The following is a 15122-nucleotide window of genomic DNA, read 5'->3' as shown; positions in this document are numbered from 1 at the left end:
AAAGCAGTCAAGCAAGAAAAGTAGTAACAACATGAATGACAGAGTTGTGGGACTCCTAGTTTTGCTAAAGTAATATAGATAATGATCTAATGCATAACTTTGCACTGTTCTGCAGAAATTAAGCACCAGCCCAGTGGAGGATGCTGACTACATGCTGACTACAAGCATGTAGACCCCAGGCTGGTTAAAACCAGAAGACTGGTAATCAAGATTCCCAAAACATCACCCTGTTACCTAACCACTAACCAGTATCCATGACATCATCTTGCTGTGTGTTCATAAGACGTTTACTTTATGTACACGCAGAGAGAGAAGGCACCCTCTGGTTTCTCTTCTCACAAAGACACTAATCCTGTTATATCAGAACCCTACCCTCAGGACTTCATTTAACCTTAATTACCTTCTTAAGGGTACGATCTCCAAATACAGCCACATTGGGGGTTGGGGTTTCCCACATATGAATTTGGGGGAGATACATTCAGTCCAAGCAATAAGTTTGACAGTGAAAGCAAAGAGCAGGGACTGAATACTTCTCTATGTTCTCCTTTCCTTTCTTTGACTCATCATCACTAAAAATAGAAATAACATGAAGCAATGAATGTTTCAGCATCCATGCGTCATGTAGCATCAAAAGAGAAACAGGCAACTGGGAGGCTAGTGATTCTCTAGGATGGATTCCACTTCTAATGTGCACTTGTTTATCATTTTAATATATTTACCTATGCTATGCAAGACAAGAAAACAAAGAGGTGGATTAAACCTACACTTGACATCACATATATGTAAGTAGTAAGTAGAACACCTGTGTGTTAAGCACAGGTACCAGATATTTAGGGCAACTGAGCACTAAATATCCAGTTCACCAAATATATAAGACACAAAGTATCCCTTGATACACAGGAAGTCCTTGATATTCTTGATGTCTTAATTAAGCACCAACAGGTGGAACTCACGGCCACATAAACTTTGCCCAAAGAATGCAAATAAAACCTAGGACTGCTGAGTAGGCTACATGGCACGTTAGAGCCATGGCCACGTAAACTTGCCCTTACATCTCTCTGAGACAGCAAGTGTGTGTCCCTGGCCCAGGGCACCTTCTGTCTGTGGGTCTCCTTGCTGTAACCTTATTTCTGGGCCTTGTAACGACACCATCAGTGGGGAATGCTGATGTGGCGGAGAGTAAGAGAAAGGAGATATGAATATTGCCTAAACCAGGACTCAGTTAGTGCAGTCCTTTCACCTGTGTGCACGACATCCATGGGGTTCAAGCATCCCAACTGGGTCTGTGAGTCCTTCTGTCCCATGACTCTGGAATGGATAGCTGACTGGTAATATATGAGAGGCTACAGGGTAATCCCTAAAGGGCAATGCCATCAAGAACAGCAGCAAGTGCGAACTCCAAGCAGGAAGCCAGCCTTGAGAAAATCTGAGGCTCTTGCTTTACCTCTTCCTTTTCACCCACCTTGCATCAGCCAGAGTTGCTCGTGCCACAGCCCAGACTGTCACAAAAGCCGCTGGGAACCCTGCAATCAGAAAAGGATTCAGAGACAATATTTGTTTCAGGATTAAGGTATCTTTTTCTTATACTCATCACATAAAAATATACTATTAAAAGGTGAGAGAAAAATTGGACATGAAAAATGTTACTATGTGAACAAGAAAATTCCACTTAATTTTCATCTTGTCCTTTTGAGAAGAGAGCTGGTACATTGATGTTATTTGTTCCCAAAAGTCTGAAGAAGAAGATTGGCCCTATTTTCATTTGAGGGGTATAAGGTTAAGCTATGTAAGGAGGGGACTGAAGTTCCTGAAGTCAAAGGCAGGCAGTGGTCTGTGCATGTAACTTTACCTCTTGCCACTCCAACAGCCGCATGCTTTCTGAGAGGCGTGAAGCAACAAAGAGGGACTCATGAGAAGTGACAGGAAGGCTATTATTTTTAAAAATTCGAATTTTCTCTTCTAAAGGTGGAAGGCATAGAGAGGCTACACTGAAAGTTACAAAATTAGGATGTTTTGATCAGTTTATCCTCTTCCTTTTTGTTCATATTGGCTCCAGACAGAAGCATTTGCAGGTACTGAAAACTTACCAGAGAATGGGGCTATGTTAGCTTGATGATTTGAGCATGACATATTTGTCTTTCATAAATGATAATCACCTATGAGCTTCCAACATCAAATCTATTAATTATACTGACTTTCTATGAGTCTTTGCTTCCAGTAAAGATGGACTGTTCAGTTCATGCTATATTCAGTTAAACTCTGACATCACGAAAAAAACACAAACCATACTTTTATAGAACTCTGCAATAGAAGATCAAAGGATTTAATGGATATATGGCCTTTTAGAAAGAAGTTTTAAAAATAGGAAAGAGAGGCCACAGGAAGTACCTTACAAAGAGAGAAAAAAATTTAACTCAGAACACTTTTAACACAATATTTTTTACCTTTTAAAAAACACATTTGTAATTTTTCAGATATCTTTTCTAAGCAAAGGAACATAAAAATAGATGTAGATTAAAAATTTCAGAAAAATTAAAATAAGGTAATATCCTACAGTAGGGAATTTCTTTGGTTTTCTTAGTGATCTAGTTGAATTTAACCTCAGTCTGCCTGTGTGGCTATTTAATTTTATAACTCTATATTCCAGTTTTATTTATTGTTTTTGTATAACTCCCTCTTTTAAAAAATCTGCTCAAATTCTATGTTTTAGGAAATTTTTGTCAAAATGAAAGTGAAAGTGTTAGTCCCTCAGTCACATCCTACTCTTTGGGACCCCATGGACTGTAGCCTGCCAGGCTTCTCTGTCCATGGAACTCTTCCAGGCAAGAATACTGGCATAAACTGCCATTCCCTTCTCCAGGGAATGTTTGTGACCAGGGATTGAACCCCCAATCTCCTGCACTGCAGGCAGATTCTTTACCATCTGAGCCACTGGAGAAGCTCAGTGTGCTTTGCTGTGCTTAGCTGTGTCTGACTCTTTGAGACCCCATGGACTGTAGCCCACCAGGCTCCTCTGCCCATGGGGATTCTCCAGGCAAGAATACTAGAGTGGGTTGCCATGCCCTCCTCCAGGGGATCTTCCCAACCCAGGAATTGAACCAGGATCTCCTGCATTGCAGGCAGATTCTTTACCAGCTGAGCTACTAAGGAAGCCCAAAAGTTAAGTGCTTTTATATGATAATACATACATTCTGGCATCTCATCTGATAGGTGAAAATTAAGAATGGCTGCTAATACAGAGGTAAATTACCACATTCAATAAGGATAAAGAAGCAAGATTGAAACCTTTTTTTCTATCTTGTACATTATAACTTTAGGCTCCCTAAAGTAGGTAAATGGGCTTCCCTGGTGGCTCAGAGGTTAAAGCATCTGCCTGCAATGTGGGAGACCCAGGTTTGATCCCTGGGTCGGGAAGATGCCCTGGAGAAGGAAATGGCAACCCACTCCAATATTCTTGCCTGGAGAGTCCCATGGATGGAGGAGCCTGGTAGACTACAGTCCACAGGGTTGTAGAGTCTGACACAACTGAGTGACTTCACTTCACTCACTCGGTAGGTAAACACTCAGCACTTTACTGCTCACACTGTACTGATGTGTGGAGCTGCATTTATTTACATTGATTTTGCTGGTTCTTAATAATAAATTGGCCGGGAAGGAAATTACCATCTAAAGAGGAACATATGCTGTATCTGCCTTTGTAAATTGAAGACTGATATTTAAAATGACTGTTTTTGTACATCTTTATCACAAAACAAATCTGTACAGAGAAGCAAAAGCAAAGTCTAATGATAACTATGTTTCTATTCTTTCAACCAATCATAGCCTTAATTTTTCCTATCCCTGCCTCAGTGTTCTCATAAATAAGGCACTTTATTCTTGGCTCCAACTGCACATTTTAAAATTGCATGTAATTCTATATTTAAGAAAAGAAAAGAAAGAAAAGAAAGCGAAGTCGCTCAGTCGTATCTGACTCTTCGTGACCTCATGGACTGCAGCCTACCAGGCTCCTCAGTCCATGGAATTTTCCAGGCAAGAGTACTGGAGTGGGTTGCCATTTCCTTCTCCAGGGGATCTTACTGACCCAGGGATCAAACCTGGGTCTCCCACATTGCAGGCAGATGCTTTACCATCTGAGCCACCAGAGGGCTCAGTCAAAAGTACAAACTTCCAGTAATAAGTACAACAAAAGGTATAAACTTCCAGAAATAAGATAAATAAGTACTAGAGACATAATATACAACATAGAAAAAGATTAGTTGTTACTGTTTTAAATTGTGGTTAATTAAGTGAGCATAATATTGCATGTAATATGATTTATAAAAGTGAGCTTTCATGTAAATCCTACTTGCTTTCATGCATGTTATTAAACCATTCAACGAAATGACGATTTCAAGTTGTGATGGTTATCTTCTGTAGTTGTCACTCCTATGCCAAAATGTTTCTGGGGAAATTAACACAAGTTGTAAAGGAAGGTAAGAAACTAAGACCTGTATAAAAGCTCACTGGAATCCTAACTGCTTTTTTTTTTTAATTTTTCATAGAAAGATTTGAAAACTAGTTTCCTGGGTTTCAGAGCTTCCCTGGTGGCTCATATGGTAAAGAATCTGCCTGCAATGTAGGACAAGCTAGAGACTTGGGTTTAATCCCTGGGTCGGAAAGATTCTCTGGAAAAGGGAATGGCAACCCACTCCAGTATTCTTGAAAATCCCGTGAACAGAGCAGCCTGGTGGGCTACAGTTCATAGGGTTGCAAAGAGCTGGACACAACTAGAGCCACTAACACTTCCTGGGTTTCAGTGAGACAAACCCCTGACTTTATGAAGCGACAGACTGAGTGATACAGCCCAAATAAGAGTTGATAGGGGACTGAGCAGCTGACTATCACACCAATTCATAAAGAAAAAACAAGTTTATTAATTACTAGTGTGACCAGTGTCATAGCAAGCCAAAACATAAAATCAAACTCAGACAAAGTCACTGTTGAATTTTCTATCAACAACTTTATAAACTTCTACTAATGATGTGAGTACACAGACATAATTTTGATTTGAAGACAAACTACCAAAAACTTGAGAAAATTATCAACGTACCCCCCCCCCAAGATATTAAATGTATCTTTTTTTTCTTTAGTAACTGGTAGTCAAAGATAAGGGACAGCTTAAAACCAAACTGTTTTCAGAAATAAAATTTGTTTCACAATTAGTATTTCATAATAAATAAAGAGTAACAGTAAATTGACCCTTTGTCTTCTTCAAGGTTATTAACTAACAGGAAATTCAATATCCCTTACTTTACATTTTTAAATGTTAAGACAATGTTAAGGCAAAACAGGCAAAAAAACTTTCTTATTTTGGAGGGGGAAAAAAAACCTTCAAATTTAATCTTGAGCCACTTAGTTAATTTTTTCCCTCTGCTGACCACCTGATCATTTACAAATTAAAATAACAATTGTTAATCTTGAGACTTCTTAATTTTAACCACATATGAGTTTTAATTTCTCTTAAACTATAACAAACAAACAACATTCTTTCTCCATATCACATTGAGTTAGTGCCTGGTTCAGTAATCCCTCTAGGACTGAAAAGGCATTTTGGAATGTGAGTTGAATCTTTTTTTTTTTTTTAATTACTTATGCCAAAAGTAATTCTAACTATTTCCTTCCAAAAGACATGGTAAGTCTACATAATTAGCTTGTAATTTGTAGTGTTAAATACAGCCAAGATGGTTCTATAAATTCCTTTCTGTCATTCTCATCATATGATCTAGAATTATAAATCAAAGATGCATCATTATGGATTAGAAATTTAAAAATCAAAATTTGTAGAATGGAATTACGGTTAAATCAAGACACTGGCATAAGGCATGATGAGCACAGCAGTTCTAAATGTGTAAGGCAAACAAGGTATTTCCCCCAAAGAATCCTCTCAAGAATCTGGTCTAAGAACAGTAACCCTAAGTTAAACGTGAAAAGTTTGTTACCACTGGGAGAATCATAGACTTGATTTTAATGATTTTCCTCAATAAATAATTAAAGAGAAAGGAAAGATAAAGATGGGGTGGGGAGAGATTATTTCAGGAAAAGAGCTGAAAGAATGCTGATGACAGGCATGACACAAAGCCCTGAAATCCATAATCCACTTGAAAAGAAAAGGAGACAGAAATGCCTTACCCCAGCCTATCAAGGTGAAGCCCCACAGGTACTTGGTGTCCGAAAAGAATGCCACAAAGATTAAACTATGCAGATAGAGACCTTCCACCAAAATCCAATAGTAGTTTGTAGCCAAGAAGTAAATAAACATCACAACAGCCATCTTGCACCCAATCTGTTACAAATAAACCAACATGGCACCATATTAGAACTCCTAATCATACTGTTTCCAACATTAGACCACTAAAAAGCAGTTCCTCCATTTCTTTTTTAGAATCTAATGTCTCTTATACATGGGGAAGCCAAGACTTTTGAAAGAGGACAGAACAATGCTATTTAAATATAGGATTTTTAAGACTGCTGGCTTGATTTTATTTTCAAAATAAGGTGTTTTTTTTTTCCTTTAGAAGTAACAAGAAATCACCTTTCCTCAATTTATTCAAAAAAGAATACTTGATCATCAGAGAAAATTAGGAAAGTACAGAGAAGAATAAAGAAGAAATTTATCAATCATTCTACCATGAATTTATTTTATTCTGGACTTTGTTATACTCCAAAAGTTAAATGGCTTACAACACTAAACATTTAATGTGTCTTATGAATCTATGGATTGGCTAGGTGATTCTACTGATCTGGGAGAAGCTCAGGTAATCTTGACTAGATTCACTCATAGAAGTCTACCTTCAACTGGCATACCATCACACCCACTTCATCCTTCATTTTAAACAAGTCACAAAGCCAATGCAGAATTAGAATCAGTAGAGACGACAGTGAATTACAGGGAAAAAGACAAAGATAACTATGGCATTAATTCATACCATCAAGAAATCAGTCTACTCTACCTAATTTCCAGATATACCACTTCAAGGTGATAATGCTTTCCATTAACTGAATGACTGGGTAATTCTACATACTTAATAACACTAGGCTATCTAAGAGCAAAATCAAGTACTATGGAATCATACATGGGAACAAGTCTTTGGGTCTCTAATAAAGGAACTAAATCCCCTGGGTTTTTAAATCCCAACCTTCTAGTTTTGCAGGTAGGTTTTGCTTTTACTTTTAGAAGTGGTGAGCCAGGTAAGCGGTCATGAGGAAAACACTTACATATTGTGATTTGTCCACAGCAGGCACTTCTATGGAGCTTTGTAGGTCATCCTGCAATATCAGGGACTGCAGCTCCTTTACTCCTATGTGAGCATGGACCACTCTGTCCTTGACAAAGATGCTCGCAGCTCTCAGCATGAAAGACACAAATAAATGCATGTGGATATAGTTCCTAGTACAATGCAGTCGTCTACGGAGAGAAAATATTTAGTATTTAGATTTGAATAAAATTAGAAATGGAGAAAGAAAATACATAAATGAGCTCAAACTACCCCCAAAAAGAATATAATAAACCTGAACAAAAAGAGCAACAATTGGAGTCAAAAACTAAAATATAATTTTTTGAGAATTAGTTTCAAATATACCCTGATCAGCTACCATGTTTATCCAGATTATGCAGTGTTAAATATTATACTACAGTATAATATTATAATATACCATTATATTATGTGTGCGTACATGCTAAGTTGCTTCAGTCATGTTCAACTTTTATGTGACCCTGTGGACTGTAGCCCACCAGGCTCTTCTGTCTATGGTATTTCCCAGGCTAGAATACTAGAGTGGGTTGCCATTTCCTTCTCTACGGGATCTTCCCAACCCAGAGATCAAACCCACATCTGCATTGGCAGGCAGATTCTTTACCACTGAGGCACATGAGAAGCCCCTATTTCTTCCTGTATGTTATTGAATCATCTAGAGATTATTTAAGATGAATTTCTGGGCCACACCACCAAAATCATTTGGAAAAGGTGAAATAAGCCTTCACATCATGAATGAAAATTTTTCTAACTCCTTTGACAATACTCTGCATCATTTAGCAAAAATAGACTGCAATGCAGACCCACTGTTTTAATGGTTTAATACCGCATTGAGGCTTTAAGTCTTTAAACAAACAACGAAGAATAACCCTGAATTTTTTCCTCAAAAATAACTTATCAAAGTCAAATAATATAACACAAGGTTGAATTCAGAAACGCGTGTTTAGGGAAAGTATCTGGAGGCACAGATTGTGAGAGGTCTGTGTCTTTGATGAATAAGAAACAGACCTGCCCCTTCACGGAGGAAGGAATTGAGAATTACTCACCTGAAGTAACCAATGATGAGAATAGCCACAGCCAGGGATGCAAAGGAGACAGAGTATCCGATAGTGTACATGACATAGAGGCGTTCAAAGAACTCTTGCTGCAGGGCAAGAGATTTAATCAGAAAAGCACATTTGATGGAGGTAAATTAAAAGCGTGCATTTAAAAGATAGGGGGGAGGAGCCAAGATGGCGGAGGAGTAGGACGGGGAGAACACTTTCTCCCCCACAAATTCATCAAAAGAGCATTTAAACGTCGAGTAAATTCCACAAAACAACTTCTGAATGCCGGCAGAGGACATCAGGCACCCAGAAAAGCAACGCAACTCTTCGAATGGAGGTAGGAAAAAATATAAAAGACAAAAAAAGAGACAAAAGAGGGAGGGACGGAGTTCCGTCCCGGGAAGGGAGTCTTAAAAAGAGAGAAGTTTCCAAACACCAGGAAACCTTCTCACTGCCGAATCTGTGCCGAGCTTTGGAAGCACAGAGGGCAACATAAAAGGGAGAAAAAAAATAAATAAACAATTAAAAATCGCAGATTGTGAGCCCTACGGTAACTCCCCCAGCGGAGAAGCAGCGCAGACGCCTGAACACGGCATTAGCAAGCGGGGGCTGGGCAGGGAAGCGGGGTGCGGGCTGTGTCCCTTAGAGTAAGAATCAGCCCGAATGTCCTGAGCGCTATCTGAGCGAAATAATTTGGGCTAGCAAACCAGACTGTGGGATATCTACCACGCGAAAAGCCAGCCCCAACCTAAGACACCGCCAGGCCCGCGCACAGAACAAAGGACTGAACAGAGATAGTCGGTTGCAGACCTTCCCCCTCCGGTGACAGGCAGCCAGAGCCGTAAGGGGGCAATCGCAGCCCAAGAGAGACACTATCTATAAAACTGTAACCAGGCTTCTTTGCTAACTAAAACTTCTTGGGGGTCTGGACGGTCAACATCTGCCTGAGAAGGTGCGCCAGTTTTACACCCAGATAACCGAGTGGCGGGGAAGGGATAAGTCGCAGCATTGGTGCCCGCCAAACACATCACCTGAGCTGCTCGGATCTGGGAAGAGCACAAAACGCAGGCCCAACCGAGTCTGCGCCTCTGAGGACTACCCGAGTGCCTGAACCTGAGTGGCTTGGACCTGGGAGCTCAGCCCAGGGCCGGCCTCTGATTGTTCCCGGCGGAACAACCTAGAGCCCAAGCAGTGTGGGCAGGGAGGCTACACGCGCCGTGAGCGGGGGCAGACCCAGTGTGGCTGAGGCAGTGCGAGCGCATGCCAGTGTTATCTGTTTGCAGCATCCCTCCCTCCCTCCACGCAGCGCGGCTGAACAAGTGAGCCTAAATAAAATAAAAAAAATAGTGTCCTCCACCGTCCCCTTTGTGTCAGGGCGGGAACCAGACACTGAAGAGACCAGCAAACAGAAGAAGCTATAACAGAGGGAAACGCCTTGGAAGCTACAGGCCATAGATTAAAACCCTGTGGTTACTACGGACTACATAGGATCTTGAGAAATATAAGTCAGACCAAGGAACTAGCCAAAAATGAACTGAACCCACAATACTCACAACAAAACCAGAGAAAGACCTAGATATAATTTTACTATTTTTACGATCAATCTTTCTTTCTTTTTTTTCTTTTTTTTTAATTAAAAAAAATTTTAAGTCCTCTATTGTCCTTTAATTTTCACTTTTATAACTATTACTTTGCAAAAAAAAAAAAAAAAAGACCCTATTTTTTTTTTCTTCTTCAGCAAACTTCATATATATATTTTATAATTTTTTGACCGTGTTTGTTTTGTTTTGTTATTTTTTTTCTTTTTCTTCTTTTCTTTAACATTGTAGTTTTGAAATTCCAAACTCTACTCTAGATTTTTAATTTTAGCCATTTGGTATATGTTATCAATTTTGTACCTATAGTTTTTTTCATAATTTCTGTGACTTTTTTTTTCTCTCTGTTTCTTTCTCTTCTTCATTTGTATAACATCCTATATCTGCAATTCCAAACTCTACTCAAGATTCTTAATTTATGCTTTTTGGTATTTGATATCAATTTTGTACCTGTATTTTCTTTATAATTTTTGCGACATTGTTTTTGTTGGTTTGTTTGTTTTCTCTCTTTCTTTTTCTTCTTCCTTTTTTTAACATTGTATTTTTGAAATTCCAATCTCTACTCTAGATTTTTAACATTTGCTTTTTGATATTAGTTATCAATTTTGTACCTGCAGTTTCTTTATAATTTTCGCGACCTTGTTTGTTTTTCTTTGTTCGTTTTTTCTCTCTTTCTTTTCCTTCTTCTTTTCTTTAACATCGTATTTTTGAAATTCCAAACTCTATTCTAGATTTTTAATTTTAGCCTTTTGGTATATGTTATCAATTTTGTACATATAGTTTTTTTTTTTATAATTTCTGTGACTTTTTTTTTTCTTTTCTTTCTTTTTTTCCCCTCTGTTTCTTTCTCTTCTTCTTTTATATAACATCGTACATCTGCAATTCCAAACTCTACTCAAGATTTTTAATTTATGCTTTTTGGTATTTGATATCAATTTTGTACCTGCATTTTCTTTATAATTTTTGTGACATTGTTTTTGTTGGTTTGTTTGTTTTCTCTCTTTATTTTTCTTCTTCTTTTTTTTTAACATTGCATTTTTGAAATTCCAAACTCTACTCTAGATTTTTAATTTTTGCTTTTTGGTATTAGTTATCAATTTTGTACCTGTATTTTCTTTATAATTTTCTCAACCTTGTTTGTTTTTCTTTGTTCGTTTTTTCTCTCTTTCTTTTCCTTATTCTTTTCATTAACATTGCATTTTTGAAATTCCAAACTCTACTCTAGATTTTTAATTTTTGCTTTTATGTATTTGTTACCAATTCTGTACCTTTAAGAACCCAATCTTCAGGACCCATTTTTCACTAGAGAACGAGATTACTGGCTTGACTGCTCTCTCTCCCTTTGGACTCTCCGTTTTCTCCACCAGGTCGCCTGTATCTCCTCCCTAACCCCTCTCTACTCTACCCAACTCTGTGAATTTCTATGTGTTCCAGACGGTGGAGAACACTTAGGGAAATGATTACTGGCTGGATCTGTCTCCCTCCTTTTCATTTCCCCCTTTTATCCTTCTGGCCACCTCTGTCTCCTGCCTCCTTCTTCTCTTCTCTGTATAACCCCGTGAACATCTCTGAGCGGTCCAGTTGTGGAGTGCACATAAGGAAGTGACTACTGGCTAGCCCACTCTCTCCACTATTGATTCCACCTCATCTCATTTGGGTCACCTCTAACTCCCTCCTCCCACTTCTCTTCTCCATGTAACGCTGTGAACCTCTCTGAGTGACCCTCACAGTAGAGAAACTTTTCATCTTTAACGTAGATGTTTTATCAATGGTGCTGTATAGAAGGAGAAGTTTTGAAACTACTGTAAAAATAAGACCGATAACTGGAAGTAGGAGGCTTAAGTCCAAACCCTGACTCCAGGGAACTCCTGACTCCAAGGAACATTAATTGACAGGAGCTCATCAAACGCCTCCTTACCGACACTGAAACCAAGCACCACACAAGGGCCAACAAGTTCTAGGGCAAGACATACCAAGCAAATTCTCCAGCAACAAAGGAACACAGCCCTGAGCTTCAAGATACAGGCTGCCCAAAGTCACCCCAAAACCATAGACATCTCATAACTCATTACTGGACATTTCATTACACTCCAGAGAGAAGAAATACAGCTCCATCCACCAGAACATCGACACAAGCTTCCCTAACCAGGAAACCTTGACAAGCCACCTGTACAAACCCACACACAGCGAGGAAATGCCACAATAAAGAGAACTCCACAAACTGCCAGAATACAGAAAGGACACCCCAAACTCAGCAATTTAAACAAGATGAAGAGACAGAGGAATACCCAGCAGATAAAGGAACAGGATAAATGCCCACCAAACCAAACAAAAGAGGAAGAGATAGGGAATCTACCTGATAAAGAATTCCGAATAATGATAGTGAAATTGATCCAAAATCTTGAAATTAAAATGGAATCACAGATAAATAGCCTGGAGGCAAGGATTGAGAAGATGCAAGAAAGGTTTAACAAGGACTTAGAAGAAATAAAAAAGAGTCAATATATAATGAATAATGCAATAAGTGAAATTAAAAACACTCTGGAGGCAACAAATAGTAGAATAACAGAGGCAGAAGATAGGATTAGTGAATTAGGAGATAGAATGGTAGAAATAAATGAATCAGAGAGGATAAAAGAAAAACGAATTAAAAGAAATGAGGACAATCTCAGAGACCTCCAGGACAATATTAAACGCTACAACATTCGAATCATAGGGGTCCCAGAAGAAGAAGACAAAAAGAAAGACCATGAGAAAATACTTGAGGAGATAATAGTTGAAAACTTCCCTAAAATGGGGAAGGAAATAATCACCCAAGTCCAAGAAACCCAGAGAGTCCCAAACAGGATAAACCCAAGGCAAAACACCCCAAGACACAAATTAATCAAATTAACAAAGATCAAACACAAAGAACAAATATTAAAAGCAGCAAGGGAAAAACAACAAACAACACACAAGGGAATACCCATAAGGATAACAGCTGATCTTTCAATAGAAACTCTTCAAGCCAGGAGGGAATGGCAAGACATACTTAAAATGATGAAAGAAAATAACCTACAGCCCAGATTATTGTACCCAGCTAGGATCTCATTCAAGTATGAAGGAGAAATCAAAAGCTTTTCAGACAAGCAAAAGCTGAGAGAATTCTGCACCACCAAACCAACTCTCCAACAAATACTTAAGGATATTCTCTAGACAGGAAACACAAAAACAGTGTATAAATTCGAACCCAAAACAATAAAGTAAATGGCAACGGGATCATACTTATCAGTAATTACCTTAAACGTAAATGGGTTGAATGCCCCAACCAAAAGACAAAGACTGGCTGAATGGATACAAAAACAAGACCCCTACATATGTTGTCTACAAGAGACCCACCTCAAAACAGGGGACACATACAGACTGAAAGTGAAGGGCTGGAAAAAGATTTTCCATGCAAATAGGGACCAAAAGAAAGCAGGAGTAGCAATACTCATATCAGATAAAATAGACTTCAAAACAAAGGCTGTGAAAAGAGACAAAGAAGGTCACTACATAATGATCAAAGGATCAATCCAAGAAGAAGATATAACAATTATAAATATATATGCACCCAACACGGGAGCACCACAGTATGTAAGACAAATGCTAACAGTATGAAAGGAGAAATTAACAATAACACAATAATAGTGGGAGACTTTAATACCCCACTCACACCTATGGATAGATCAACTAAACAGAAAATTAACAAGGAAACACAAACTTTAAACGATACAATAGACCAGTTAGACCTAATTGATATCGATAGGACATTTCATCCCAAAACAATGAATTTCACCTTTTTATCAAGTGCACATGGAACCTTCTCTGGGATAGATCACATCCTGGGCCATAAAGCTAGCCTTGGTAAATTCAAAAAAATAGAAATCATTCCAAGCATCTTTTCTGACCACAATGCAGTAAGATTAGATCTCAATTACAAGAGAAAAACTATTAAAAATTCCAACATATGGAGGCTGAACAACACGCTGCTGAATAACCAACAAATCACAGAAGAAATCAAAAAAGAAATCAAAATTTGCTTAGAAACGAATGAAAATGAAAACACAACAACCCAAAACCTGTGGGACACGGTAAAAGCAGTCCTAAGGGGAAAGTTCATAGCAATACAGGCACACCTCAAGAAACAAGAAAAAAGTCAAATAAATAACCTAACTCTACACCTAAAGCAACTAGAAAAGGAAGAAATGAAGAACCCTAGGGTTAGTAGAAGGAAAGAAATCTTAAAACTTAGAGCAGAAATAAATGCAAAAGAAACAAAAGAGATCATAGCAAAAATCAACAAAACCAAAAGCTGGTTTTTTGAAAGGATAAATAAAATTGACAAACCATTAGCCAGACTCATCAAGAAACAAACGGAGAAAATCAAATCAATAAAATTAGAAACGAAAATGGAGAGATCACAACAGACAACACAGAAATACAAAGGATCATAAGAGACTACTATCAACAACTATATGCCAATAAAATGGACAACGTGAAAGAAATAGACAAATTCTTAGAAAAGTACAACTTTCCAAAACTCGACCAGGAAGAAATAGAAAATCTTAACAGACCCATCATAAGCACTGAAATTGAAACTGTAATCAAAAATCTTCCAGCAAACAAAAGCCCAGGTCCAGATGGTTTCACAGCTGAATTCTACCAAAAATTTAGAGAAGAGCTAACACCTATCCTGCTCAAACTCTTCCAGAAAATTGCAGAGGATGGTAAACTTCCAAACTCATTCTATGAGGCCACCATCACCCTAATACCAAAACCTGACAAAGATCCCACAAAAAAAGAAAACTACAGGCCAATATCACTGATGAACATAGATGCAAAAATCCTTAACAAAATTCTAGCAATCAGAATCCAACAACACATTAAAAAGATCATACACCATGACCAAGTGGGCTTTATCCCAGGGATGCAAGGATTCTTCAATATCTGCAAATCAATCAATGTAATACACCACATTAACAAATTGAAAAATAAAAACCATATGATTATCTCAATAGATGCAGAGAAAGCCTTTGACAAAATTCAACATCCATTTATGATAAAAACTCTCCAGAAAGCAAGAATAGAAGGAACATACCTCAACATAATAAAAGCTATATATGACAAACCCACAGCAAACATTATCCACAATGGTGAAAAATTGAAAG

General features: G+C 38.1%; 1 protein-coding gene across 1 annotated transcript in view; it reads right to left on the bottom strand.

The window, feature by feature from the left end:
* The window catches only part of PTH2R (parathyroid hormone 2 receptor), a 92586-nt gene that overhangs the window by 46059 nt on the left and 31405 nt on the right, over positions 1-15122 (bottom strand). The window contains exons 5-8 of the mRNA XM_025278145.3: positions 8339-8436; positions 7255-7444; positions 6169-6322; positions 1463-1523 (exon numbers count right to left, since the gene is read on the bottom strand). Of these exons, the coding sequence (XP_025133930.3) occupies positions 1463-1523; positions 6169-6322; positions 7255-7444; positions 8339-8436 (503 nt within the window). The remainder of the gene's footprint in view (positions 1-1462; positions 1524-6168; positions 6323-7254; positions 7445-8338; positions 8437-15122) is intronic.

Source organism: Bubalus bubalis, chromosome 2, assembly GCF_019923935.1.
Source record: "Bubalus bubalis isolate 160015118507 breed Murrah chromosome 2, NDDB_SH_1, whole genome shotgun sequence".
Taxonomy (NCBI): domain Eukaryota; kingdom Metazoa; phylum Chordata; class Mammalia; order Artiodactyla; family Bovidae; genus Bubalus; species Bubalus bubalis.
Note: the sequence above shows the minus strand (reverse complement) of the source record. Positions and strands in the feature narration are given on the sequence as shown.